Consider the following 25638-nt stretch of genomic DNA (forward strand, 5'->3'; position numbering starts at 1 on the left):
AGGGAGGAGGGTGGGGACAAAAACAGGATCCTTTAGCCCTGCCTGGTCATTGGGCCCTGGCCCTGCCTGTCACTGGCTCTGGCTCCGCCTACAGTTGGGCTCTCCACCTTCTCTCTCTGCCATTCCCAAGGGCCACCAGCCATCAACTGCGCAGGAGGGTGCAGAAATGGCAGGGCATCGACTTCTCGCCTCCACTTCTGGAAACACTTACCGAGACCAAGTAGTTCCTGCCCCAGCTCCTGGAGCAGCCCCAGTCCTTCCGCAGGCCTTGCAGGACGTCCAGGGCTGCCACTTTGGCCTTGATCTGGTCCATGTCAGAGGGAGGGATGTTCTTCACAATCTGTCTGGCTCGCCACCTGGAGAAAGAGATTCCGGGAGAAGCTGAGAGAGAGCTTCCGAATGAACGTCATCAGGAAGAACTTTATTCTATGAGAGAGAGAGTAGAGGGATCTACACGTGTGGTTTTTAACGCTAAAAAAGAGTTAAGGTTCTGGTAACTATACAGTCCAACCCTTGCTTCCCGAACGGCTTAGTTGACGAACAAATGGGTTCCTGAACGGTGAAAACCCAGAAGTTAACTGTTCCGGTTTGCAAACGTTTTTGGGAAGCTGAACGTCTGACGTGGCTTCCGGTTGAATGCAGGAAGCTCCGGCAGCCAATCGGAAGCCGCGCCTTGGTTTTCGAACGTTTTGGGAGTCGAACGGACTTCCGGAATGGATTCAGTTCGAGTACCAAGGTTCACTGTATAGTAACATGACATTCTTTTTCAACGTTAAAACGGTGTTATTAAAATGTGACTCTAGAGGGTGGTCAAGAGCTCCCCTCCCCCCACAAACCAGGTAGATCATACAGCAAAGATCATACGGTAGATCACACTGCCCCTTATATAATGAAGCAAGAGAATGATTTTTAGCACCTATAAGGACAAGGTCCCCTGGCCAGAACCCTTGTGACAAGATTTTATATCTCCTCACAGACACAGATAAGTATGTGACCTGGCGTGTAGAACTCTTTGCAACTGCCACTAGGAAAATTAGAGCAAATTATATAGCCAAGGTAGCCACCAACTGTAAAGGAGATGAATTTATTTGACCCTATCTACATCAAGCTATATTCTGTCTTTATCCCCAAACTCCGAATATAATTGCACATTGTGTTAATTAACATTATTTTTTTAATATATTAGTGGCCATGTGATAATTTTAGCTTAGAAATTTTATTGTTTAATGTCTTAACTTGTATATGAAGGTACTTTTACAGCTCTGTTTAGGGCAGGTAATGTCTTGATAATATAAATGTTTTAAGTTTTTTGTCTCAATCCAGTATATTTTCTTATAATTTTTGAATGATTCTGTGTACATTGTGGCAGCCTTTGGCTATGTGCAATAAAAGTGACTGACTGACTGACATACGGCAAAGAGAAGCGAAAGAGAAACCAAATGTCTTGGGGTTTTTTTAGGGGGGGAACAATATTATTTAGTATCGTTCTAACGACGTTTAAAAGGTGAGTGTAGATCCAGCCGAAGTCTGCTTGGCTGGGCTTGGCCCACGCGGCATGGGCGGGTGCTATCCAGATCTGTTTTGCTCTGAAATGAAGAGGTCAAAGTCAGCCATACCCAATCATTTCAGGGGGCCTCCTCGGAGCAAAACACAAGTATCAAACAATCCTTGCATCTGTACTGCGGCAGATCGGAACTCAAGATCGGCCACAGGCTCTGGCAATCGAAAAGGTATTTGGGCATAGAATCCTAGAATCCTAGAGTTGGAAGAGACCACAAGGGCCATCGAGTCCAACCCCCTGCCAAGCAGGAAACACCATCAGAGCACTCCTGACATATGGTTGTCAAGCCTCTGCTTAAAGACCTCCAAAGAAGGAGACTCCACCACACTCCTTGGCAGCAAATTCCACTGTCAAACAGCTCTTACTGTCAGGAAGTTCTTCCTAATGTTTAGGTGGAATCTTCTTTCTTGTAGTTTGGAGCCATTGCTCCGTGTCCGCTTCTCTGGAGCAGCAGAAAACAACCTTTCTCCCTCCTCTATGTGACATCCTTTTATATATTTGAACATGGCTATCATATCACCCCTTAACCTCCTCTTCTCCAGGCTAAACATGCCCAGCTCCCTTAGCCGTTCCTCATAAGGCATCGTTTCCAGGCCTTTGACCATTTTGGTTGCCCTCCTCTGGACACGTCCCAGTTTGTCAGTGTCCTTCTTGACAGTGTCCTTCTTGGGCACGGCGCCCTCTGCTGTTACCTGCGGAAGATGAGCTTGCTGTTCTCCTGGAACTGAGCCAGCACGGCCGGCGGTTCCGGCCACTCCACGCCCTTGCCGAAGTCCGCCATGCTGCGTACTGCCTGAAATCTCTCCACCAGCTCCAACAGGTGAGACTTCACCTTGTGGCGCTTGTAGTAAGACATGATGGTGTAGGTGGCCCGCAGGTAACGGCAGCGCTTGCGGGCCAGGGCGCCCCTCCAGGCCTGCATGGGACGGACGAGTCAAATCAGGGCCAGACAAGCCATGACAACCATCCCACCAGCACCACCAAACTCTCCCTGCACCCAGCCTCCTGGAAAAAAAGGTAAAAAGTAAAGGACCCCTGGATGGTTAATTCCAGTCAAAGGCGACTATGGGGTGTGGCGCTCATCTCACTCTTAGGCCGAGGGAACCGGCATTTGTCTACAGGCAGCTTTCCGGGTCATGTGGCCAGCAGGACTAAACTGCTCCTGGCGCAATGACGGAAACCACAGGGCACAGAAACACCATTGACCTTCCTGCTGGGGTGGTACCTATTTATCTACTTGTACTGGTGTGCTTTTGAACTGCTAGGTTGGCAGGAGCTGGGACAGAGCAATGGGAGCTCACCCCTTTGCGGGGATTCGAACGGACCTTGTCTGCGGTGGCTCCCCGTCTATGGAATGCTCTCCCCAGGGAAGTTCATCTGGCGCCTTCATTATACACCCTTAGGCGCAAGGCAAAAACATTCCTTTTTAAACAGACCTTTGATCTTATTGGCATTCAACATCCTTTTTGAATGTGTTTTGGAGGTGTGTGAGAGTTATTGGGTTATTGCTTTTGGTTTGATTTAATTGGTTGTCATCTTGTTGTGAATTGCCCTGAGACCTCCGGGTATAAAGGTAAAGGGACCCCTGACCATTAGGTCCAGTCGTGACCAACTCTGGGGTTGCGGCGCTCATCTCGCTTTATTGGCCGAGGGAGCCGGCGTACAGCTTCTGGGTCATGTGGCCAGCATGACTAAGCCGCTTCTGGCAAACCAGAGCAGTGCACGGAAGCGCCTTTTACCTTCCCGCCGGAGTGGTACCTATTTATCTACTTGCACTTTGACGTGCTTTTGAACTGCTAGGTTGGCAGGAGCAGGGACCGAGCAACGGGAGCTCACCCCGTCGTGGGGATTCGAACCGCCGACCTTCTGATCGGCAAGTCCTAAGCTCTGTGGTTTAACCCACAGCGCCACCTGCGTCCCACCTCCAGGTATAGGGTGGTTTATAAGTTGAATAAATAATAATAATAATTTGAACCGCCGACCTTCTGATCAGCAAGCCCAAGAGGCGCAGTGGTTTAGACCACAGCGCCACCCATGTCCAGATTTCAGGGGCAGAATGGCCTTGGCTTGCATGCAGAAGGTTCCCAGGCTTCATCCTTGATGGAATATCCAGGGAAAACTCCCTCTAAGGAACCCATCAGGGGAGTAGCTCAATGGCAGAGTGTCTGCCTTGCGGGCAAAAGGTCCCAGGTTCAAGACTCCGTTGCCCTGTTTTGACCGGGAGGTACCAAACAATTTAACCCCTGTGTTGCAAACAATCGTCAGTAATGTCTAAGGCAACACGATGACCAAATGCAATGATACGATATCAATATACACTTTATATACATAACTTTATGACCACTGCCCCATAGCAATTGTTGTCATACTTTTCCATTCACCATATAGATGGGTTTATGAAGCATTTCTGTATCCTTCTGCTGTGCTGAAGAAGAATTCCATGAAACAGTGGGTATATCCGGAACCACTGTTCACTACCGTATTTTTCGCCCTATAGGACGCACTTTTTCCCCTCCAAAAATGAAGGGGAAATGTGTGTGCGTCCTATGGAAAGAATGCAGGCTTTTGCTGAAGCCTGGAGAGCGCGAGGGGTCGGTGCGCACTGACCCCTCTGGCTCTCCAGGCTTCAGGCAGCTATCCGCAAACCTTCTGAACCCGCCAAGCTCCGAAGGCTTGCGGATAGCTGCCTGCAGCCTGAAGCCTGGGGAGCGCAGCGCAGACCTGAGTCTTTTTAAGGACAACTATGAGAAATGCTGGTTAGAAATTAAGAGAGACTTAGAAAGTTGGACAAGATTGAAACTTTCCTTGTTAGGCCGAATCGCTGCTATAAAGATGAATGTATTGCCAAAAATGCTGTTTCTGTTTCAAACTTTGCAGATTGTGGACAAAATGGAGTGCTTTCGGAAGTGGCAGAGAGATATTTCCAAATTTGTCTGGCAGGGCAAAAAGCCCAGAATTAAGTTTAAGATATTAACTGATGCGAAAGAAAGAGGGGGCTTTGCCCTGCCAGACTTAAGGTTGTATTATGAATCAGCAGCTTTCTGCTGGTTGAAAGATTGGCTGCTTCTCGAGAACACTGATGTTTTAGATTTGGAAGGATTTAACAACGCTTTCGGATGGCATGCATATTTGTGGTATGACAAGGTTAAAATTCACAAGACTTTCAAGAACCATATTGTCAGAAAAGCAGTGTTTAATGTCTGGACAAAATATAAAGACTTATTGGAAAGTAAAACTCCAAGGTGGCTTTCACCATTGGAAGCTAAGGCCCGGAAAAGACTCAATATGGAGGCCAAATGGCTGAAGTATTGGGAAATTCTAGAAAAGGATGGAGATAATTGGAAATTGCAGAGTCAGGAAAAAATGAAGGACAAAGTGCGAGATTGGTTGCATTACGCTCAGATTAAAGAAGTTTTTAAACTTGATAAAAAGTTAGGATTCCAGGTGGAAAAATCGAAGTTAGAAACTGAACTTCTAGAGCCCAAAACTAAGGTACTTTCTAGAATGTATAACTTGCTGTTAAAATGGAACACACAAGATGAAACGGTCAAATCGGCTATGATAAAGTGGGCACAGGACATTGGTTATAACATCATGTTTGAGGACTGGGAGAGGTTGTGGACTACTGGGTTGAATTTCACAGCATGTAATGCTTTGAGAGAAAATGTTATGAAAATGATATATAGATGGTACATGACCCCAGTCAAACTTGCAAAAATATACCACTTGTCTGATAACAAATGTTGGAAATGTAAGGAAAGTGAAGGAACATTCTTTCACCTCTGGTGGACTTGCCCTAGAGTGAAGGCTTTCTGGGAAATGATATACAATGAGTTGAAAAAGGTATTTAAGTATACCTTCCCTAAGAAACCAGAGGCCTTCCTTTTGGGTATTGTCGGCCAGAAGGTGTTAAAGAAGGACCGAACATTTTTTATGTACGCAACAACAGCAGCAAGGATACTCGTCACTAAGCATTGGAAAACTCAAGATCTACCCACACTGGAAGAATGGCAGATGCAACTGACAGACTATATGGAATTGGCTGAAATGACTGGCAGAATCCGAGACCTGGGAGAAGAGACGTTGGAAGAGGACTGGAAGAAATTTAAGATTTATCTACAAAAATATTGTAAATTATATGAATGTTAAGAAGGATGCTAGAATATAAACAACTGGGCACCATTAAGATAGAGGATGTGATATATGAAGATAAGTTAAATTTAAGAAAAGACAAATTTTTGGAAAAATTTTAAGTTATATTTAATTCTTTAAGATTTAATAAAGGATATTAAAAAAATTAGAGATATAATATTGGAAAACTAGATAATAAGAATGGAAATAAGGGAATAAATTTGCTGGGAAACCTTTTCTTTTGGCTAGGAACGCAGGAGCGGGGGATGTGAGGGAGTCCAAAGAAGTTAAGAAGACTATGTTAAAAGATATGTTATATTGTGTTGTTTATTGGAATTGGAATTAAATTAAAAAATCGCTAATAAATATATTATAAAAGAAAAAAGAAAAATACGGTACTTCAGCAGCGTTGGACTCCATAAACAAAGCTTTACGGCTTGTTTTCATCAGATAAGAATCTGACCCATTGCTTCTTTCAGAGACTTGAATAGTCTACAAAGACTTTCGGAGACTTATAAGACTTTGGTTTTTTGTTTTCAAGAGAACCCATTAAGAGTGCCTATTTTGTGGCTTACAGAGATTCATAAGTTTTCTGTTTTGTGATCTCATATATTTCATATTATATAAAGAGTGTATATTGCTACCGTACCATTGTATTTGGTCATCATGTTGCCTTGGATATTATTGACCTGGAGGTACGGCAGCCCTTCGGGTGTGGAATTGGGCCCCACATTCCTCCTGTCCATACTTGCAACCGTCAGCACAGTGTTTGCACAGGTGTAAACGGAAACACGGGTACCTTCTGCAGTAGCAACACAATGATGGGGATCAGCTGAGTTCGTTCCTGCTCCAGTATGAAAAGCGTCTGGGGCGTGCGGATAAAGATCTTCGTGTGCCCATAGGCAACGTCGTCCTGGAAGCCGTGCTGCTCCATCAAGGCCTGTGTGGCCTCCCGGTCGGTAGCCATGAGGTGGTTGGGCCATGTGTACTCACAGGTCATCTTATACCTGGGAAGGGAGGAATTTACCGGTGACTGGCCTGGCTTGAGATAAGAGTCTAGGAAATGCTGGCTGCTGGACTGCGGGATGGGAGAGCACCATCCCAACAACCTTTTCGCAGAGCTGCAAGCAAAACTGACACTCCATGCAAGGAGAAAGGTAGTAGCTGAGGCCACTACCCGCTGTGCTAGCTTTCTGCTTGCATGGATCATTGTTGTTAATACTTTTTTGGAGGAGTTTATTGCAAAAATGTGAAAGCTGCCACTTCGGGACTGCACCAACTCATTCTGGGATAGGAAATTGGGGTCCCTCTCCCAGGTCTCATTATACTTTGCTTACTTAAAGGTAAAGGGATCCCTGACCATTAGGTCCAGTCATGGCCGACTCTGGGGTTGCGGCACTCATCTCACTTTACTGGCCGAGGGAGCTGGTGTACAGCTTCCGGGTCATGTGGCCAGCATGACTACAACAGCCGCATTCTGGTAGCCAAGGATGGAAGACTGAAGAAACCCCAACTAAAGAATCATGGCAAGAAAAATTGACGGACTATGCAGAACTGGCAAAAGTGTCATATAAGCTATGGGACAAGGATAACTGTGACTTTAAAGATGAATGGGAACCCTTTACAAAGTATTTGAAGACGCAACAAAGTGAACTGGACTCCTTTGCAGGTTTTGAATAAACATTCACAAACTATTTATTGATAATAATCAGCTATACAACTTTGTAACATGCGGAAAACAGCAGTCTCAGAGAAACCAAAGCCTGGAACTGAGGGAAGTCGGGGGGGGGGGTTGTGGGGGAGGGTGGGGGAGGGAGGAAAAATGGGGGGGAAACAAGGATGATATGTTTTTGGATAATGTTTTGTTTTAATTTTGAATAAAAAAAATAATAAAAAATTGGCCAGCAGGACTAAGACGCTTCTGGCGAACCAGAGCAGCGCACGGAAACGCTGTTTACCTTCCTGCCGGAGTGGTACCTATTTATCTACTTGCACTTTGACGTGCTTTTGAACTGTTAGGTGGGCAGGAGCAGGGACCGAGCAATGGGAGCTCACCCCGTGATGGGGATTCGAACCGCCAACCTTCTGATCGGCAAGTCCTAGGCTCTGTGGTTTAGACCACAGCGCCAACCGCGTCCCTTTTGCTTACTTACCACACCCCAATATTCCTACCTTGAAAAACTACTTCCACTGATTTTTGCCATTGGGTGTATCGGGCCAGGCCCAGGGTGCTAGTGGGGAAGGAAAAATTCGCCACCTTTGGAAAATTTGCGGTGCTGTGTTTGTACAGAAGGCCTGGCGGTGGTGCTTACCGGAGGAGGAAGCGGTCGTAAGGCTGCCTGTAGGCGAATCCCGCCCTCCGGACGCGCACGTTCTCAAGCAGCCCCAAATACGACACCTGATGGCGGCAGCGCTCCGCCTCGAAGAGCAAGGGCGACTTCTGGTCGTTTGGCTTGATGCAACGGACGTAATACGGCTCCTGTTCAGAAGAGGCAGGAAGAGGAAAGGAATCAAAGAATGGATGAGGTTCGGCGACATTCCCTCCCATCCCAAACTCTTGCAGAGAGCCAGCAACTCACTGAGGAATTCTGCCTCCTGGAGAGGCAGCATGGCACAGTGGTTAAGAGTGTTGGACTAGGAACCTGGGCTCGAACCCCCGCTCGGTAATCGCGAAGCTCGTTGGGTGACCTTGGGGGCCAGCCACTCCCTCTCGGCCTAGGCTGCCTTGCAGGGTTGTTGTTTCGGGGGGGGGGGTAAAGGAGGAGAGACAGCACCTTAAAAAGCAGAGACATCACCTTGCCAACAAAGGTCCGTATAGTTAAAGCTATTGTTTTCCCAGTAGTGATGTATGGAAGTGAGAGCTGGACCATAAAGAAGGCTGATGGCCGAAGAATGGATGCTTTTGAATTCTGGTGCTGGAGGAGACTCTTGAGAGTCCCATGGACTGCAAGAAGATCCAACCTCTCCATTCTGAAGGAAATCAGCCCTGAGTGCTCACTGGAAGGACAGATCCTGAAGCTGAGGCTCCAATACTTGGGCCACCTCATGAGAAGAGAAGACTCCCTGGAAAAGACCCTGATGTTGGGAAAGATGGAGGGCACAAGGAGAAGGGGACGACAGAGGACGAGATGGTGGGACTGAAGCTACTAGTATGAGTTTGACCAAACTGTGGGAGGCAGTGGAAGACAGGGGGGCCTGGCGTGTTCTGGTCCAGGGGGTCACGAAGAGTCGGACACGACTAAACGACCAAACAACAACAATATCTAGGCTTGGGCAGGGCAGAACGTAGATCAGTGCCACACCTGGAATTCTGTGCACAGGTTCTTCTTATATTCTGAGCCCACATCCCCAGACAGTCGGCCCTCTCTCTCCCCCTCTCTCTGCCTAGCCGACAGAGTAGTTGCATGGGTAAAAATGGGCGAGAGGCAGCCATGCTTTGTGTGCTTGCCCCCGGGTTCCCTGGAGGCGCAGAAGCTGGAAATGCGATCGATAATCACAACAGGCTTATTTATAGAGCCCCGGTGGCGCGCAAAGGGGGACCATCTGGGCTCTCCTGTCTCTCCACGGTGCTCCGATTCCTCTCCCAGAGGCATCTAATTTTGGTTCCCGGCGAGAGAGATGGACCCCCGGCGGCCCGCTCTTGCCAGCGCCTTCTCAGGACCAGCGCCTTCTTGCCCGGCGGCCCGCTCTTGCCAGCGCCTTCTCAGGACCAGCTGTTGCAGGAATCGAGGGAAACAGAGTGCAAATGGAGATGGGGAGGTGGTCCAAATAATAATAATAATAAATTTTATTTATACCCTGCCCTCCCCAGCTAAGACTGGGCTCAGGGCGGCTAACACCAGGTATAAAAAACAATTGATAAAATACAACTTAAAAACAAGATTAAAATACAATATTAAAATGCAGCCTCATTTCAGTAGAAACTCAAATCAAAAACTTTGGGGGGGATGAAAACGTCAAATCTTCACCTTGGCCAACTATCCAGACTGGTCCTATGTGGGCCAGAAAAAAGCCAGGGAAGTCCCCAAATAGGAGTTCCAACACAGAAGGAGTAAGAAAAAAGGAAAGAGGGGATCAAATTGACTCCAAGCCAAAGGCCAGGCGGAATAACTCTATCTTACAGGCCCTGCAGAAAGAAATCAGATCCCGCAGGCCCCTGGTCTCATGAGACCGAGTGTTCCACCAGGCTGGGGCCAGTGTTAAAAAGGCCCTGGCTCTGGTTGAGGCTAATCTGACTTCCTTAGGGCCCAGGACCTCTAAAAGGTAAAGGTAATGGGACCCCTGACCATTAGGTCCAGTTGCGGACGACTCTGGGGTTGCGACGCTCATCTCGCTTTATTGGCCGAGGGAGCCGGTGTACAGCTTCCGGGTCATGTGGCCAGCATGACTTAAGCCGCTCCTTTAGTGAACCAGAGCAGCGCACAGAAATGCCGTTTACCTTCCCGCTGGAGCATTACCTATTTATCTACTTACACTTTGACGTGCTTTCGAACTGCTAGGTTGGCAGGAGCAGGGACTGAGCAATGGGAGCTTACCCCGTTGCGGGGATTCGAACCGTCGACCTTCTGATCGGCAAGCCCTAGGCTAGTGGTTTAACCTACAGCGCCACCTGCGTCCCTAGGGTGTTGCTATTTATGGACCTTCAGGTCCTCTGCAGGGCATACTGGGAGAGGCGGTCCCGTAGGTACGAGGGTCCTAGGCCATGAAGAGGGGTTTGTTGCCTCTTCCCCTTGAAGCCGGTACTTCAGTGCAGAAGCTCAGTTCTTTTTCTGTTCCTTTTGGTTTACATGTATTTATTGATAATAAAACAAAGCATGTAAGAACATAAGACAAACCCGGCTGGATCAGGCCAGTGGGAGCCCATCAAGTACAGCATCCTATTCTCTCTTTTTTTATATATATAGAATATTTATTAAAGTTTTCAAAAAATAATACAATGTAAAACAAAACAGAAAAAAACAACAAAAAGTAGATAGAATTTTCATTGCTTATTTTCTTTTAACTTATTTTCCAGACCTCCTCATACCTCCCTTTCTTGTATTCCAATTCATAATGTTAGTTCAGCAAATCCTCACCATTAGTTTTTACTTATTTCTAAACCTTTTTTTTCATATCTCTTAAACATTACAGCTGGAAACCTACAGCATCCTATTCTCACAGTGGCCAACCAAACGCCTGTGGGAAACCAACAAGCAGGACCCCGGCACAAGTGTGTTTCTCCCCTGTGGTGGTTTTCAATGACTGGTATTCAGAAACCTTGCAGCCTCCAGCTGTGGCGGCAGGACAGAGCCACCCCGGCTAGCAGCCTTGGTCCAAGCACTTTTGTACATATTAATCGGCCGGGAAAGCGCATTACAAAATTCAGAGAAGGGCAAATTTAGAAGGATGGCTCTTTTTCGGGTTGCAAGCTGTTTGGGGAAGTGCAGATTGGGAAGATTCCCCATTAACCAAACCAAACCCCTTTCCTTCTTCGGGGCAGCGAGGGGGGTGTCAGCTTGCATTTCTTAGTGCACAAAGTATTGTTCTGATGTGTAGAGATCTTTCCTATTCTAACTAATTCAAGAGGGTTCCGGAAGCTTCTCTGGGTGAAAGAAACAAGCAGAAGGTTCCTGATGTTTGGGTTATTCCTTCAGAGAGTACAGCTGGTGTAAACTGGTTTGTTATCTCTTCTGACAAGGTCATGCTGACTATAATAATAAGGCCAGAAGAAGCCTGGGTTTCACTTTTTCTTTCAATCTCTCTCTCTCTCTCTCTCTCTCTTTCTTGTGTGGTGTTCTGTACATAATATGATTAGTGTTAAGGTTTAGACTTATTATAAGTTATTTTTAAGTTTAAGCTAAGTTTGCTGCAACTGGATTTCTGATGGACAGGGCCAATCCTGAAAGTATGGGATTTGTGACCATTCTGCTCATTTGCCTTCAGCAGCAGTAAAGCTCTGCTGGATGAAATACAATTGCTTCTGGTCTATTTTGGGGGAATCCTGCAACGTGTTTTATGTTTTTACTCTGCTAATTATACTGTGATGGCCTGGGACCCAGGCTTAGACTCGGAACCAGAGGCGTCTCAATCTGCACCGGATCCTTTGCCTCGGGCATCATCTGAACCAAGTCTGGGGCCTGATCCTGAAGAGCCCCAGTCTGCACAGGTTCCCCTGCAACAAACACCAGCTGCGCCAAGTCAGGGGCCTGAGCCTGCCCTGGCTCCAGATGCGGGGATGACCTCGTCGCCTTCAGTTGGGCCATCACTTACAGCTGCTCCACTACCGGTTGGATCAGGGGAGGCTGAGGCGGCCCCTGGGTCTAGTCACCCACTGACGTCTCCCGAGCTGCAGAGACTGAGGTCTGAGAGCAGGAGAGACCTGAGTACTCGCAGGAGGAGTGCTCGCCTCCGGGCGAAACAGGGAGGTGAGTCGCCAGGGGATCAGGACCAGTCGCTACCCCAATAAAGATAAAAGGCTGTCTGATCCCGCTCCAGGTTGCTGGAGCAACACTGCTATATGCCAGATCCTGTACCTGTCCTTTCCTGGTTTCCTGCCTCGTGCCCTGCCTTGGCCCTGTTGGACTGACTCCCAGCAGAACCTTCAGATTCTGGACCGGTCCTGGACCGTGTTTCATGGGTTACCCCCGGGCCCAGCACATAAACACTGGAATCTGCTCTGGATCAATATGGAGTAGAATTTCAATTACAGGGTGTGTTTTTGCGCAGGGGTGTGTGTGTGTGTGTGTGTTATCTGAAGTTACCTTGGACGCCAGGTTCTCCACCAGTGCTACAATGGAGTTTTTGAAGAGAGTGGCAGCCGTCAGAGGCCTCTTGGTGACCTCGGTGATGCTCTGCTGGCCCTCTGGCCACATGTCCTGGAGGACGGGGTCTGCGCTGGGGAAAGAGCACAGAGCGGGAATGAGGGGGTGCAGGCCACTGCCAAAGCCAACCATTCCTTAACCCTCACCCTCTCTGGGCATGGCCCACTGCTGACCATGCGTGGGTGAACATCACAGGTAGCAGAGGAGCTAAGAACTTGCAGGGCGCAACTCACCCACCCTAGGGGCTTAAGGGTAACGTGGTCATGGGTTCAAGCCCCAGCATTTCCAGTTAAACGCTGTCCACTGTTGACCAGGCTTCTCAGCAGCCCAGAAAGCACACCCAACTCCAGCTCCCATCAGCCTGTCCTGGATGTGTCCGTTTGCATTTCTTAGTGCAGAAAGCATTGACCTGATGTTTAGAGATCTTTCCTATTCTAAGCACAGTCATACCTCGGGATAAATATGCTTCAAGTTAAGTATTTTCAGGTTGCGCTCCGCGGCGACCCGGAAGTAACGGAGCGCGTTACTTCCGGGTTTCACCGCGCGCATGCACAGATGGTCAAAATGACATCACGTGCATGCGCAGAAGCGGTGAAATGCAACTCGCAGATGCGTGGACACGGGTTGTGTTCGCTTCAGGATGTGACCGGGGCTCTGGAATGGATCCCATTCGCATCCCGAGGTACCACTGTAATTCAAGTGGGTTCTGGAAGCCACCCCGGAAATGATCTCTTTCAGCTTCTGCCTTTTGGAAGAAGGTAAAGGTAAAGGGACCCCTGAACATTAGGTCCAGTCATGACCGACTCTGGGGTTGCGACACTCATCTCGCTTTACTGGCCAAGGGAGCCGGCGTACAGCTTCCAGGTCATGTGGCCAGCAGGACTAAGCCGCTTCTGCGAACCAGAGCAGCGCATGGAAACGCCGTTTACCTTCCTGCTGGAGTGGTACCTATTTATCTACTTGCACTTTGACGTGCTTTCAAACTGCTAGGTGGGCAGGAGCAGAGACCAAGCAACAGGAGCTCACCCCGTCGCGGGGATTCGAATTGCCGACCTTCTGATCGGCAAGCCCTAGGCTCTGTGGTTTAACCCACAGCGCTACCCACATCCCTTCTGGAAGAAGGTACAGGGTTATAAAGACCAGGACTAGCCACCTAAGAAACAGTTCCTATCCAAATGCGATTTTGGTTTTAAATGCAGTGTAAGGTAGTCTCTGTGGGAGTATATTGTATTTAATTATGGGGTATCAGAGTTTTTAGGGGGCTAACCAGGCTGGGATAGCTGGGATAGCAGGCTTGTTGGTTTATGAATGGCTGGTGTAGATTTTTCCAATTTCGTTGTTCTGTATGGGACAGTGACAATAAAGATTATCGTATCGTATTAAGTTTCTCTGTGTGAAAGAAGCAAGCAGAAGGTTCCTGATGTTTGGGTTATTCCTTCAGAGAAGTTGGGTACAGCTGGTGTAAACAGGTTCTGTTATCTCTTTCTATCCAGGTCATACTGATTATAATAGTAAGGCCAGAAGCAGCCTGGGTTTCACTCTCTCTTTCTACCTCTTTCCCTTCTGTATGTAGTGTTAAGGTTTAGATTTATTATAAGTTATTGTAAGTTTAAGTTAAGTCCGCTGCAACTGGATTTCTTACGGACAGGGCCAATCCTGAATGTATTGGATTTGTGACCATTCTGCTCATTTGCCTTCAGTAGCAGTAAAGCTCTGCTGCGTGAAGTATTGATTGCCTCTGGTCTATTTTTTGGGAATCCTGCAACGTGTTTTAAGCTTTCACTCTGCTAACTATACATCAGAATCTGCTCTGGATCAATATTGAGTAGAATTCCATGACAGAGTAGCGGTGGCGAAGCTGTGAGAGGAAGGTACATAAACCAGCAGTGGGGAGCAGGAGTGCCAAATTGAATATTGGAGAGGGGCAAGTAAATCCCACGTAATCAATCAGGGGTCAGCAAACTTTTTCAGCAGCAGGCCAGTCCACTGTCCCTCAGACCTGGTGGGGGGCCAGACTATATTTTTCGGGGGGAAATGAATGAATTCCCATACCCCACAAATAACCCAGAGATGCATTTTAAATAAAAGGACACATTCTACTCATGTAAAAACACGCTGATTCCCAGACCATCCGTAGGCCGGATTGAAAAGGCGATTGGGCCGGATCCAGCCCCCGGGCCTTAGTTTGCCTACCAATAGATGCAGTGCACACATACCATTTGAATGGCAATGCCCATCAGCTTGGGGAGGGGACTGGCTCCCTCAAATATTTTATTAGAGGGGCCGAAGGGGCCTCAGACCCTAGGAGTTGGTTCCTATGAAGGTGAGCGGTCCCCAGCTGCTGCGACTCCTTGTGAGCAGCTGCCTAGACGTGAGGTTGGTGTTTTTGTTGGGATGCGTCCATGGAAACGGGGGCAATTGGCAGGCCCCCAGCTGGCTCCAGCCCACCGGCCGGCAGCCGGGCGAACTCCGGTCCCAGTACGTTTCCGAGCACAATTCAAAGTGTTGGTGCTGACCTTTAAAGCCCTAAACGGCCTCGGTCCAGTATACCTGAAGGAGCGTCTCCACCCCCATCGTTCTGCCCGGACGCTGAGGTCCAGCGCCGAGGGCCTTCTGGCAGTTCCCTCATTGTGAGAAGTGAGGTTACAGGGAACCAGACAGAGGGCCTTCTCGGTAGTGGCGCCCGCCCTGTGGAACGCCCTCCCATCAGATGTCAAAGCGATAAATAATTACCTGACATTCAGAAGACATCTTAAGGGAAGTTTTTAATCTGTGATATTTTAGTGTATTTTTGGTTTCTATGGAAGCCGCCCAGAGTGGCTGGGGAAACCCAGCCAGATGGGCGGGGTACAAATAATAAATTATTATTATTATTATTATTGGTGCAGCATGTAACTGCGACTCGAATTTCAGAAGCTGAGCACGCAAGCCAGCAGAGATAAGAACTCTTCGCAACAGAAGGGCGGATAGAGGCTGTGTAAAGCGTATTTAAAGGTAAAGGGACCCCTGACCGTTAAGTCCAGTCATGACTGACTCTGGGGTTGTGGCGCTCATCTCGCTTTACTGGCCGAGGGAGCCGGCGTACAGCTTCCGGGTCATGTGGCCAGCAGGACTAAGATGCTTCTGGCGAACCAGAGCAGCGTACGGAAATGCCGTTTACCTTCCCGCCGGAGCGGTACCTATTAATCTACTTGCACTTTGACGTGCTTTCGAACTGCTAGGTTGGCAGGAGCAGGGACCGAGCAACGGGAGCTCACCCCGTCGCGGGGATTCGAACCGCCGACCTTCTGATCGGCAAGTCCTAGGCTCTGTGGTTTAACCCACAGCGCCACCCGCGTTTACAGGCATTTTATTCAGCATCAGGACAAAGGGAAAAACATGTCTTCTCCCCTTCGTGTCCAAGCAAGCAGCGTAAGCAAAAGCTATACACAAACGGAAGTTCCCAGCAAACTGTGCTGGAATGTAAACAGGCATGTGACACACACAGCCTGTTCCTCTTAAGGTGGAACGGAATATTCTAACAGTTTTATTAGTATCCGGAACTGCAGAAACAAGTGTTATCTCCGACAATAAAGAGTGAACTCTCTCCCTTTGGTCGGGGAAGGCACGGCGGACAAATGTTCTGACCTGATATATATTGCCATTTGATCAAGGTCATTCTGGAAGCTCCGCCTGGCTCAGGCCGACATACCTGTTGTACATCAGCCGCTTGAAGTCCTGGAAAAGCGTGTCCTTGTTCTTGTCCAGAAATCCCTCCACGGAGTACCTGAAACACAGATCCGTAGAGGCTTGTAAAAACCCGGCCGGTTTGCTTGCTGTGTAGCTTCCCATGCTTGTGACGCCTCCTCCTTCCAGTCTTCGCCCTCTTCTCCCTCTGACCGCTCATGATTGTCCCGCCGCCACTCCCCAGGATCTGAACCCTTTTGCCTTGGCGGTTCCCCGGATGGTTCCCCGCACCACTCCTCCGCGTCTAACCAGTCCCTGACCTGACACTGAGTTGGGATTCGAACCCTGGTCTCTCCCAGGCACTAGTTTGACACTCTAACCCATACACGGGCTTACCCTACCCTACGCTACAGCAGGTATACAGCCTTGGTTCAGTATACCTGTCAGGGAACTGCCTTCGGAGCCAGGGGGAGAGAGAGGGCTCCAGAGGGATTCCGGAGAGCGTCCCGGGATGGGGAGAAGCAGCCCATTTTCTGGGGAAGGAAATCAGCGTAGCACCAGTGGAGAAGGGGGGCAGATGGGGGAATCGGCGAGGCGGTCCCATGACTCCTCGCCGGGGACCTGCAGGGAAAGCACGGGTCCTCCGCTGCCCACACCCTCCCTGCGCAGAAGACTTCCGCGCAGGGAGAGTAGGCGGAGACTAGGCGTCAAAGAGCTTCTTTGCTGGAAGAAGTTCAAGAAACGCCCACTGACGGATTCTGCCAGCGATTGAGACAGCCACGGGTGAGTGGCTGTCCGGACAGAAAAGGTTCACTCAGGCAACCCAGCCAGGTGTGGTGCCAGTTTACGCACGAGCAACCCCTAGAAACATCACAATACCTGAAGGAGAGTCTCCACCCCCATCTTTCTGCCCGGACACTGAGGTCCAGCGCCGAGGGCCTTCTGGCGGTTCCCTCACTGCGAGAAGTGAGGTTGCAGGGAAGCAGGCAGAGGGCCTTCTCGGTGGTGGCGCCCGCCCTGTGGAACACCCTCCCAGCAGATGTCAAAGAGAAGAACAACTACAGTGGTACCTCTAGATGCAAACGGGATCCGTTCCAGAGCCCTGTTTGAATCCTGAAGCGACCGCAACCCGCATCTGCGCATGGGCGGGTCGCGATTCACCACTTCTGCGCATGCGTGTGATGTCATTTTGAACGTCTGCGCATGAGCGAGCGGCGAAACCCGGAAGTAATGCGTTCCGTTGCTTCTGGGTTGCCGTGGAGCGCAACCCAAAAACGCTCGACCTGAAGCAACTTCAACCCGAGGTATGACTGTACCAGACTTTTAGAAGACATCTGAAGGCAGCCCTGCTTAGGGAAGCTTTTAATGTTTAACAGACCACTGTATTTTAATACTTTGTTGGAAGCCGCCCAGAGTGGCTGAGGAAACCCAGCCAGATGGGCGGGGTATAAATAATAAATATATTATTATTATTATTATTACAAACCCCATGCCCCCTTCCACAAATAATGGAGTACAACCTTCAAGCCAGAGCAAAACTCACGTGACATCTCCTGCGTAGTGCTTAATGCGGAAATCGCGTCCGAAATCCATGGACTTGTCAGCAGGATTGAGCTGCAGGCAGGAGGAAGGAAGCAGACATTCATTCATTCATTTGACCACCCTATAGCTGTAGATCTCAAGGCGCTTCACAACATGGAACTGAAACATATCACTGTGAAGACGATTCAGCGCCTTTCACAATGGAACTCATGGCCATGCAGTGAAGCTGAATGTGGGGAGAATCAGGGAAAGAGGGAAGGGGGTGTTGAAAGAGGGAAGGGGGTGTTGAAAGAGGGAAGGGGGTGTTGAAAGAGGGAAGGGGGTGTTGAAACAAAGCCACTGATCGTTTGCAGATCGGGAAGAGAGATAAGGGACACTAGAGATAAAGGAGGCTACCTGGGAGTGGGGAAGTAACTTGCAAGGAGAGGAGACAGGAAGACTAAAGCAATGAGGAGAGAAATTGGAAGAAAAGGAGGAGCAAAAAACTGCTCCAGCTAAGGAAAATACACTAAGGCAAACAAGAGAGAAGGGGCTGCTAAAAGGAAGCAGCTGATCGGTGGGATCGGGAGAGAGATAAGGGATGCTAGCGGAGACTGCCTGGGAAGGGGAGGTAAAAGCCCATGGATCCTCAGGATTTTTGCATTGGGTCACCCCAAATTCACCATCAGATCACATAGCATGTCCATGGCTACAGCCTGCACAAAAAAACAACAACACACATCCACTGTTGTGTGGGGCCGCAATGGCGCAAAAACGTGGTTACAAAGCACGGATCCACATGGATTCTCAGGATTTTTGCATTGGGCTACCCCAAACTCACCGTCAAATCACATGTCTGTGGCCACAGCACAAACCACAAAAATCATACATTCACTGTTTTGTTCAGAATTTTTTTTTTCTTGTTTTCCTCCTCTAAAAACTAGGTGCGTCTTATGGTCAGGTGTGTCTTATGGAGTGAAATATAGTTTATTGTAATCATTTTTATTTGGTTTTGCAAATATTAGTTTATTAGATAAATTTATTGTCATTGTCCGTATATACACAGTATACACAACAACGAAAATCAAACACCCAAGACCGGATTCACATACACATTTGCACGTATCTCCAACACTCTCATCCTATTCAGACATAATCTATTAAAACATACATAATCCAGAATATAACACAACCTATTAGAAGCATAGCATAACCTAAAACCTATCTCATTCCTTACTACTCACTGCTTGCTATTTCTTACAACTGGCCCTGAGATCATTATTTAGTGCAATCAGAGCTCTTGGATAGAAACTATTCAGAAGGTGTGTGGTTCGTGTTTTCATTGTCCTGTATCTTCTGCCCGAAGGCAACAGTTCAAAGAGGTTGTGAGCAGGATGGGTGGGATCTCTCAGGATATTGTGTGACTTCTTCAAGCTGCGAGACGTGAAGATCTCATCCAGGGTTGGTAGTTGGAGCCCAATAACATTCTGGGCAATTTTAATTATTCTCTGTAAAGCTTTTTTATCCATTCCAGAGCTGCTCCCATACCACGATAATATACTATAGGTTAAGACACTCTCAGTGGTACTATGATAATAGGACAGAAGTAGGTGCTGAGATAGATTCAATCCTCTGAGCATTCTCAGGAAATACAACCTCCCCTGCACCTTCCTCACAACCATATTAATATTTGCAGTCCATGAGAGGTCCTCAGAGATGTAAGTGCCCAGGTATTTAAAACTACCAACCCTCTCCACCTCCTCGCCATTTATGTGCAATGGTAAAAATACACTTTTCTTTCTCCTAAAATCAATTATGAGTTCTTTGGTTTTTTTGGTGTTAAGCATAAGATTATTTTCTTTGCACCATTGAATTAACCCCTGTACTTCTTTCCTATAAGCAGCTTCATCATTCTCACTAATGAGCCCCACCACTGTTGTATCATCCGCAAATTTGATGATTGTGTTGGACTTATACAGTGGGGTGCAGTCAAATGTGTACAGGGAATAGAGAAAGGGGCTTAACACACACCCCTGAGGGGCTCCTGTGCTTAATACTAGAGTAGAAGAATAGTAAGGTCCCATTCTCACTGTCTGCGGCCTATCGGTCAGGAAATTCCTTACCCACAAACAGATCTTCTGATGTATACCCAAATTGGTCATTTTAAGGAATAACCTGTCTGGTAGAATTGTATTAAAGGCAGAACTGTAGTCCACAAACAACAGCCTTGCGTAGGTTCCCTGTCGTTCTAGATGACTCAGTACAGTATGGACAGCGATGGAAATAGCATCATCAGTAGATCTATTTCTTCTGTATGCAAACTGGAACGGGTCTAGAGTGGATGGAAGACCAGCCTTAATATAATCTAGCACCAATCTCTCAAAGCATTTCATAACGACAGATGTTAGGGCTATTGGTCTGTAGTCATTGAGAGATACCACCACTGACTGTTTAGGGACTGGCACTATAATCGATGTCTTCAGGCAGGTAGGGACAGAACCCTGCAACAGGGATAGATTAAAAATGTCCGTAAATACACCAGCTAATTCTGCAGCACAGTCCCTAATAACTCGTCCCATAATTCCATCCGGTCCAGCTGCCTTCCTAATATTAATGCTCCGAAAAGCACGTTGTACGTCGGAGGTCTGTAATAAAAGTGGTTGTTTATCAGTAATAGTTCCTGATGATGTGCTGGTAGCCAATGCTGTAGTGACGGTGGTTCCAGTTCCCACCTCAAAACGACTGAAGAATTGATTCAGCTGATCAGCCAGGTGCGCACTGCTGTTAGCCAGTTCGTTTTTAATATTTTGCCCTGTAATTTGTCGCAGGCCGTGCCATACACGACGAGGGTCGGAGCTCTCAAAATGCTTTTCGATCCTCCGGCAGTACATGGCTTTGGCATCCCTAATGCCCTTTTTCAGTTTGGCTCTAGCTTCTCTATACTGTTGCGCATTGCCAGAGTGAAAAGCAGCATTCCTTGCCTTTAACAGAAGATACACATCCCTGTTTAGCCAGGGCTTGTTGTTAGGAAACACCCGTATTTGTTTGGTGGTAGTAACGACATCAATGCAGCTTTTGACATAGAACAGTACTATTGAAGCGTATGTGTCCACATTATTCTCCACAAAAAGTGACCATTCAGTGTTCCGAAAGCAATCTTGAAGTTGCTCGGGTGCACCTGCTGGCCACACTCGTATCTCTCTAGTTGATGGTCTAATTCTGCGTACGAGAGGTCTATATGATGGTATCATTGTAGCACCTCTGCTTGTGGTTAACACTTAGATGGAATGAAATATTCAACGCAGCAATAGAGAAATTAAAATAGTAATTTATTTGTCAGACAAATAAATGAGAGGCTCAGTGGTATATGGTTACCAAGCTCTGGCCTGGCCTCCTGCCATTCTGGCCAGCACTTATATTTCCTTAATCCAGCCCCCTTGCTCCTCCTGTGGCTGCCTCTGTCCAATCAGCCTGGTTGAAATTCCTATTGGCTGTTTGCTAGAACCAATCACAAAAGATACACCCACTTCCTTCTGTCCTTTTATGGAACACAAAGAGCTATATATTCTTATCTATAAATGACAAATAAGTAGTAATATATCTTACATGTGTCTCAACAAGGAATCTTAATTACCAGCTCACCTCTTGCCCTCCTTGCCCTATTGCCTTCCAAAACAGATGGTTAATCTTAAATTTTTATCTTCAACAGATGTCAAGGATCTTGAGTTCACATCAACATTGAAAGATCTCCTTCATTTGATGGTTTCTAAACAAAAAGGCCTGACAACTATATATCAGGAGTGCTCGATGGCGTCTCCTGTCTGGCAGGGGGGCTAGGCTGGTGGCTGACTTAATTTCAGGATAGTTACAACTCTTACAACTATATGAAATAAGAATCTAGCATTTCTTAAATCCTTTGCATAATTACATTTAAGCCAATATATTTAAGCTAATATATTTCATACATTATCATAGGTAGCCTTTTAAAAGGAATAAGGCCTTTGTAAAGTAAAAAAAAGGAACTCAGTAAAAAACAGCTTTAAAAGAAGCCTCTTCAGTTTACACCCCTCCTTTCACCCTTCCTTTCCAGCCAGCTGCTTTCCCATTAGCTCTTCCCAACATTTATTGCCCTTTAACTCTCTCAGTTTAAGAAAGAATGGCTTTAGAGGATTTCCTAAAAATGCTCTCTTTTCTTTCTGCCAGCTAAATGCTTCTCCATTGCTCTTGGCCTTTCAACCTTAGGAAGAAGATATGGCTCATTTTACTGGGAGGCAAATGGTATTATTTTACTATTTATCCACCCTTAATTTAGTACTTTGCAACATGCAAGGTCAGTGTCTGTAACTCCCTTTTTTTACGACTTTGAGAATTGTTTTCTGCTATAAATCAGGGGGCCCCTTTCCTAGGAGGAAAAACATTGCCAAGGCCTTTTAGGCAGCTGGTCTTTTGCCTGGCATGAAACATTTGAAAATCTTTAAGCTTATTTTAAAATGCAAGCCCTGATTAAACATATAGAAGCTTTGATAAAAATGCAGGCTTATGATTAGATGCCTCATCATAAGTAAGGATATGTGGTCTGACTGTCCCAAATTGGGCAAGGGCTTGGTCTTGTATCCATGCATGATGTTGCTATATACTCGGTCTAGGGTATTTCCCCCCCTAGTGGGACAATCAACATACTGGTGGAACTTAGGAAGCACAGTCCTTAAGTCGGCTCGATTGAAATCACCAGCAACCACAAATGCTCCATCCGGGTGGGCCCGCTGCTGTTTGCTAATAGCAGTTAGCAGGTGACCCATAGCTGTAGTAGTATTTGCATCGGGAGGTATATACACCGCTGTTATTATGACAACATTAAACTCACGTGGCAAATAAAAAGGGCGGCACTTCACCACTAGGTACTCCAAGTCAGGAGAACAATGCGTGTCCATTTGTTTAATGTCCGAGCTCCAGTTGTTATTTATATAAACGCAGATTCCTCCTCCTCTACTCTTCCCGGATTCGGCGGTTCTATCCGCTCTAATTACTGATTTATACAGCAGTTCTCAACCTGTGGGTCCCCAGATGTTGTTGGACTACAACTCCCATCATCCCTGAGCTCTGGCCTTGCTAGCTAGGGGTGATGGGAGTTGTAGTTCAACAACATCTGGGGAACCACAGGTTGAGAAAGGCTGGTTTATAACAATCCAAATTACATATCCATATTTAGAAATTTTCCCAGATCCCTGGACTTCCCACCTTTACCCTCCATCAATCCTATCATAAACCCTTTTAACTGCATATTTTCCCACAGCCCATATTTTGTATCTTTTCATCTTGTCCATAATGTTAATTACATTACAAGTGTTATTAAAATCCTCCTAGTGTTTTCATCTGTTTACAGCAGGCACCCCCAAACTTGGACCTCCAGATGTTTTGGGACTACAATTCCCATCATCCCTGACCACTGGTCCTCTTAAGGTCCACAAATGACAACATTTTGGAGGTCCCAGGTCGCAAGGTGGTTAGATTTGTCTCAACTAGGGCCAGGGCCTTTTCAGTACTGGCCCCGACTTGGTGGAACGCTCTGTCACAAGAGACCAGGGCCCTGCGGGATTTGACATCTTTCCACAGGGCCTGAAAGACAGAGCTGTTCCTCCTGGCCTTTGGTTTGGACTCAGTCTGACCCTTATGTTTCCCTCCCCTTATGGTCTTGATTTATCGGCTATTTTAAAACGAGGCTGCATTTTAAATTGCATTTTAACCTGTATTTTAAATTGTTTTTTTTCCTCTCTCTCTCTCTTTTTCCCCTATTACGTTTTTACTGTGATTTTATTGGTGTTATCCGCCCTGAGCCCAGCTCTGGCAGGGGAGGGAGGGATATAAATAAAAAAATTTTTTATTATTATTATTAGCTAGGAATGATGGGAGTTGTAGTCCCAAAACATCTGAAGGGCCGAGTTTGGGGGTGCCTGGTTCACAGTGATCTCCTAGATAAATTATAAAAATTTCCCCATTCTTTATTGAAGTTTAGGTCTTCTCGGTTCCTTCCGGAGGAGGTAGCTCTGCTAATATGGGTATGAATGGCTGGGAGGGTGGATAGTGACGTCTGTATGTGGGAAGCCGCTGAGTTTGTGTTTGGAGAAGTCACTGTTGGGGGGTGTGGAGTGTGGGCGGCGCTTGGATGACGACAATTTTGCTCAGCTGCTAACAATGCTTTCAATATTTTTCCATTGTATTTCTGTATTTGATTGCGACTTCTTTATGTTGAAGAGCATCTTTATTTTGCTGCCAAGGATGCAGCTTCCAACGTGAATTTCTTTTTGTTTGGTTTTCTTTTGCAATGCTCGATGTTCTAGAGGGACGCGGGTGGCGCTGTGGGTTAAACCACAGAGCCTAGGACTTGCTGATCAGAAGGTCGGCGGTTCGAATCCCTGCGACGGGGTGAGCTCCCATTGCCCAGTCCCTGCTCCTGCCAACCTAGCAGTTCGAAAGCCCGTCAAAGTGCAAGTAGATAAATAGGTACCGCTCCGGAGGGAAGGTAAACGGCGTTTCCGTGTGCTGCTCTGGTTCGCCAGAAGCGTCTTAGTCATGCTGGCCACACAACCCGGAAGCTGTACGCCGGCTCCCTCGGCCAGTAAAGCGAGATGAGCGCCGCAACCCCAGAGTCGGCCACGACTGGACCTAATGGTCAGGGGTCCCTTTTCCTTTACCTATCAATGTTCTATCCATGTTAAGGTATTGCTGTAAACTACTTAGAATATATATATATATATATATATATATATATATATATATATATATTTGCTTTCGTAGCCATCGAGATAGAGAAACACCCTCACAACATGAACAAGCGTGACGACACATCCCGCTTGCCAGACATCTGGAAATTAGCCCTCCCCACAAAAACTGACACCAGATCCAGAGGCACACAGAACGCCAACACCAATCAACCACACCAGACCCAAACCCAGACCCTCTCCACAGATGAATTACAGACACCATCCAGTAGCCAATCCATGGTGGCACCTCCGGATGCTGCACCCCCCTGCAATCCCTACACAGATCTGGCTGACACAAGCCACAAAACCACAGCTCGCCCCTATACACGAAGCCAAGCCAGAGCACAACTAAGTACAGTACAGCCATCTTCTCAGGAAAACTCTTCACAAAGTTCAAGAGGTCAAGACACAAAGACTTTAACAACTAATCCACACCTAATGACCCACCTAAGTGGTACTCAGGATATCACTCAAGAAATCACTCAAGATATCTCTCAAGTAATTAAGGAACAAAAGAAGAAAAGGCACACTAGCCTGGGAACTTCCTCTCTGCCCAGAACATTGGAGGCTATACACCACACCCCCTCTACAGTATTTATAGGAACTCAAACACTGAGATCCTGCTCTGTTCCAGTAACAAGAAGCCGAAAGCACCAGCCTGAAGATGACGAGTGAGACCTCGTCGAAACGTCGCCTAGACACCCCAACTTTTACACGGGAAGACACCCGAGGACACCAAAACCTGCATATATATATATATATACACACACTGCTATAGAAACGATCTGTATAAATAGACAGAAAGAACTGCTCAACAGTGGAACAGGCTACCTCAGAAGGCGGTAAACTCTGTTCCCCTGGAGATTTCCTTTCTCTCCCTTGACCTGTGCCAGATTTACGTATAAGCTAAACAAGCTATAGCTTAGGGCCCCACTCTTTTGGGGGCCCCCAAAAAATTTAAAGGGGGAAAAAACATGGATGTTCATTTTAAAAATATAAGCTAAAAAACAAATAAAATCAAGCCTGCATACAGCAACAGCATTTTGTGTTGTGTAGGCTCCTAGTCTTGGGCCCCACCTGCTTGCCAGCTCCCTAAAATATCACTGGTTTGTTCACAAAGGTCTGTATACTTAAAGCCATGGTTTTCCCAGGAGTGATGTAGGGAAGTGAGAGCTGGACCATAAAGAAGGCTGATCGC

The 25638-nt window shown here is 47.2% G+C and overlaps 1 protein-coding gene and 1 long non-coding RNA gene across 3 annotated transcripts in view; one reads left to right on the top strand and one right to left on the bottom strand.

Annotated features, from left to right (window-relative positions):
* Window positions 1–25638, bottom strand: part of LOC309325891 (unconventional myosin-Ig-like) — a 95745-nt gene that overhangs the window by 34709 nt on the left and 35398 nt on the right. For both annotated transcript variants that reach the window (XM_081834227.1, XM_081834228.1), the window contains exons 12-18: window positions 17702–17772; window positions 16184–16258; window positions 12433–12565; window positions 8005–8171; window positions 6492–6699; window positions 2254–2477; window positions 212–356 (exon numbers count right to left, since the gene is read on the bottom strand). In XM_081834227.1, the coding sequence (XP_081690353.1) occupies window positions 212–356; window positions 2254–2477; window positions 6492–6699; window positions 8005–8171; window positions 12433–12565; window positions 16184–16258; window positions 17702–17772 (1023 nt within the window). The remainder of the gene's footprint in view (window positions 1–211; window positions 357–2253; window positions 2478–6491; window positions 6700–8004; window positions 8172–12432; window positions 12566–16183; window positions 16259–17701; window positions 17773–25638) is intronic.
* LOC309326124 overlaps window positions 1–25638 on the top strand; it is a 154040-nt gene that overhangs the window by 26060 nt on the left and 102342 nt on the right. The window lies entirely within an intron of this gene.

This window comes from Podarcis erhardii (assembly GCF_964252035.2).
Source record: "Podarcis erhardii genome assembly, chromosome: 12".
Classification (NCBI taxonomy): domain Eukaryota; kingdom Metazoa; phylum Chordata; class Lepidosauria; order Squamata; family Lacertidae; genus Podarcis; species Podarcis erhardii.